At 39.4% G+C, this 3,976-nt stretch overlaps 1 protein-coding gene across 2 annotated transcripts in view; it reads right to left on the bottom strand.

The window, feature by feature from the left end:
- The window catches only part of zc3h14 (zinc finger CCCH-type containing 14), a 13,035-nt gene extending 9,996 nt beyond the window's left edge, over positions 1 to 3,039 (bottom strand). For both annotated transcript variants that reach the window (XM_037685435.1, XM_037685436.1), the window contains exons 1-6: positions 2,910 to 3,039; positions 2,539 to 2,581; positions 2,037 to 2,151; positions 1,901 to 1,941; positions 1,595 to 1,763; positions 1,196 to 1,505 (exon numbers count right to left, since the gene is read on the bottom strand). In XM_037685435.1, coding sequence (XP_037541363.1) covers positions 1,196 to 1,505; positions 1,595 to 1,763; positions 1,901 to 1,941; positions 2,037 to 2,151; positions 2,539 to 2,581; positions 2,910 to 2,945 — 714 coding nt within the window. In that variant the 5' untranslated portion in view covers positions 2,946 to 3,039. The remainder of the gene's footprint in view (positions 1 to 1,195; positions 1,506 to 1,594; positions 1,764 to 1,900; positions 1,942 to 2,036; positions 2,152 to 2,538; positions 2,582 to 2,909) is intronic.
- Between the last annotated feature and the right edge of the window lie 937 nt (positions 3,040 to 3,976).

Here is a 3,976-nt window from a genome sequence, read left to right as displayed (position 1 = left end):
GGGGGGGGGGGGGGGGGGGGGGGGGGGGGGGGGGGGGGGGAGGAAGACAGGGAAACGCATCTGGTTTCACCGGAGGATAGAGAGAAAAAATAATAAATCTTTTAAATGAGTGTTGAGCAATACTTGTACTTTCTGAAGGCCTTTCAAAGATTTTCTTTCATCCATGTCCTTGTACGTAATCTTATCATTTGTTGAGGGTATAAACATGCTTCTGCATCTGTTCTTTGCGTGCCTAAATGTAACAGTGTGTTGCCGCCACTTTGGGTCAGTCACAGGACACAGAACAATCTAGTTTGTGGGCTACTCTTGGCACTGTTGGTAGTTATGTAGTTGATCCTTGAACTCTAGAAAAACTGTCTTGGCATACAAAAATCTGCTTTGAGCGAGTCTATATGTTAATTCAAAATGCTTACTGCACAGCTGATCTCTGTGTTTAACTTGCACTCCTTTATTCTTGGGTCCTTTTTGTGATGAAGTTGGTTATTGTTATTGTTGGTTATTTTCTTAGTTAACTCAGTCAGCATTCCATCTGGGTGTAATATCATCTCCAGAATCTACAGGACTGCAAGGAAATGTATCCACCTAGACTGAATAACCATAACTCGTCACTTTGCAGAAGCTGAATACATCTGCGCAGCCATGTTTCAAGCTTTAACATTGGCCTGTGATGCATTCAGACATAAAAGAGCTCCTAAAATCGAGATGAACTGATGTTGTGCCAACACAAAAACTTAGCCAAAACATAAATTTAAGTTGCATTTTTAGACACCTTCTTTGAGAAAAACATAAAGAAATGATAGTTGGCAGAAGATTTTTGAAAAGTGCTGTAATTTGGGTTTAAAGGAGGACCTTACTTTACCCAATAATGGTCAATCAGGTCATCTGGACAGTTTATTTTTTTTGTGGAAAGCCGTTTCGCCCTCTATCTGGAGGGCTTCATCAGTCTGAGGAGTCCAAAGTAAACTGTTTTACCCACTAAGCAGCTTATCACCAGCAAACTGGTTGGTCCACTAAAGGAGTGTACTGCTTAGTGGGGAAAACAGTTAACTGGGGACTCCTCAGACTGATGAAGCCCTCTGGATAGAGGATGAAACGTCTTTCCACAAAAAGAATAAAAATGTCCAGATGACCTGATTGACCATTATTGGATTTTGTACCTGGATGATTGAGCATGAACTTTGAGACCTTACTTTACCTTGCTATTTCCAAGTCTGGACACTCTGCTGCTTCTCCCATCCTGCTGCCTTACACTAGAAGATCCTTCTGAGGGTCGAAACATTTCTAATGATGTAAACTTGCTCTGACCAGGTCTGTAGATTTCAGCTGTGGGCCTAGTGGCTCTGCGATGTGTACGATTGTTGCTTTCTGTTTCAACAGGCTCCTCAGCAATGAGGTCATCATCCATCTCTGGTTTAATGTCAATAACAGCCTCTGAGGGGAGGGGATCCATAAGTGGTCTAATAGATAAAGTAAGTTGAGAAGAGCCCTTTCCAAAAGCCCCTTTCCTAAAAAAAATAAAATAAAAAACATTACGTTTTTTAAGAGAAAACAACATGAAGAACAAAAACAACAGTATAAAAACACTTCATCATACCTGCTTTCATGAGCAGAACTGGACACAGGGGCTTCAGTCTTTTCAGAACGGGAGCTGGACACTGTCAGCACCTTCAGCTCCTCTGCTGTGTCATTTTCAACTATGGATAAGTGACTTTGTCCAGTCACAGTAACAGTGTCAGACTCCAGCTGCCTAAGAGATGCAGGCTCTGAAATATGCAAACAAGGCAGAAGATTCAACATTAAATACACATTGTTTACAAAACATTACATAATAAACTGTTGCTTTAATGCTTAAAGGCACAAAAACATCATGTATAAATGCATTTAGCAAAGCGTGGCTCACTCTCAGCAACAGATCTCAATTGCTCCAGAACGCCATGTAGCCTGAAATAAACAAAACAAATTATATGTATGGTTAGAGCATCTCAATCCATTATGTAAAAATAAAACTGCTACAACCAAAGAAACCAGGATCGTACCATGTTGTAAACTTAACGGTGTTGTTTCCAAGGAAGAGAGAGAGATCCTCAGACATCTGCAGGGAGGTTTTCTTGTTCGCCACCATCACCATGATGTAGTCAGGAAGCTCTTCATCTGCAGGAACACAATAATTTTCATTCAACCTTTATTTATACAGGTTAGTCTCATTGAGCCTCGAGGACTCGTTTACAACAGAGACCAATGTACAGTATGAACATCACCACCAATATGAAGACAAAAAACATTTGAGAGTGAAAATGTGGTACTCTTGTCAGGAAGCAGCCTTGTACTAATCCCCCCTTAAGATCTTTATACTTTGCTTCTTAAGAGCCAATAAAATACTAAAAATATAATAAAATTACAGTTTTATGTCTAATATCGTCATCTCACTTTTAGCACAGACTTGTATATGGGTGCCTTAAAGATACAATGAAATATTCAACATGTAAAGGTGTAAAACAAAATGTTGCACCAGACGTTAAGTTTGTTTTATTGGCTTACCAATGTATGCACCGAGCTCTTGAAGTTTGCTTTTGATAGCAGCCTGAAACAAAAACAAAACTCCAGGTTAAATTTTGTTATCGTGGAAAGCACATGATTAGCTTCACGAACATAAACACCCAGTGGTTAACTACAACTTAGCACTGCGAGTTATCTAAACAATAATACAAAAAGTAAAAAACATTCTGGAAACTTGTCCATAAAGTAAGCTAAAAAAAACACTCGTTTTTTATGACAGGAAGCATTCTCCTCTGCTCGTCTGGCACGCTCAAGGTAGCAAGCTAATGAGCTAGCATCGGCTGTGCTTTTTTGTTGTTGTTGTTAATTTAAACAAAGTTGTCTGCTCAAATTCACACTGAGCTGTTACTCACTCTAATTTTCTTGCTGATTTCAGTCCCAATTTCCATGCTTCTATAACATAAAAAGTTAACGTAGATAAGTGTTAAAACAGGAACTCTTTTAGCTCAATTGCTAACTAGCCAACCAGGGTAAATGTTCTTCTTCTACGGATTTTTATTGGTGGTTGGGAAACTCATTTGAAGTGCATCACCGCCACCAAATGGACTGGAGTGGATCTGGAGAATAGTCAAGTCAACTTCTTTTTAGAGCACATTTAAAACAGAAGCTGCTACCAAAGTGCTTAACAGTAACATCAATGAGAGTAAAATTATTGGGGGGGAAAATTACACACACTAATGATAATACTGAAAAAATAATTAAAATCATTATAGAAAAACATAGGAACACAGAACAAAAAATACTAAATCAACTCACACTGTGTTTAATTTGTGTTGTCAGAGAAAACAAATGTGTTTTAGCAAAGATTTTAACACAAGAAAAGAGGGGACCTAATATTGGGGGGCAGGTTGTTCCAGAGTTTGGGGCCCATGACTGAAAATGCAAGGGGAGCATAAGGTTCCAGTAGCTCAGAGAGATAAGTTGCTCCTCACAGTTCCAGGACCTTGTCTTAAGCGCAGAGGTGACAGGGCCTTCTCTGTAGCAGGACCAAGACTCTGGAACGAGTTACCTCTGCTTGTCAGACAGGCCCCCTCCCTCTCGGTTTTCAAGTCCCGTTTAAAAACTCACTACTATTCAGTAGCTTTCAACACCAGATGATCTGTGTTTTGATCATGTATGCTCCACACTTGTTAGTCGTCATTATCTGCATCGTTTTTATGTCTATATTCTGATTTACCTCATTTTGTATTTTGCTTGGTGTGTTACCTGTTGTTTTGTCTGTACAGCACTTTGGTTGGCCTTGTAGCTGTTTTAAGTGCTTTATAAATAAAGTGGTATGGTATGGTATAAGAGATAAGGGGGTGCAAGGCCATTTAAGCACTTACAGTGCCTTGCGAAAGTATTCGGCCCCCTTGAACTTTTCAACCTTTTGCCACATTTCAGGCTTCAAACATAAAGATATAAAATTTAAATTTTTTGT

The sequence above is a fragment of the Nematolebias whitei genome, chromosome 12, assembly GCF_014905685.2.
Source record: "Nematolebias whitei isolate Nwh7 chromosome 12, NemWhi1, whole genome shotgun sequence".
Lineage (NCBI taxonomy): Eukaryota > Metazoa > Chordata > Actinopteri > Cyprinodontiformes > Rivulidae > Nematolebias > Nematolebias whitei.
Note: the sequence above shows the minus strand (reverse complement) of the source record. Positions and strands in the feature narration are given on the sequence as shown.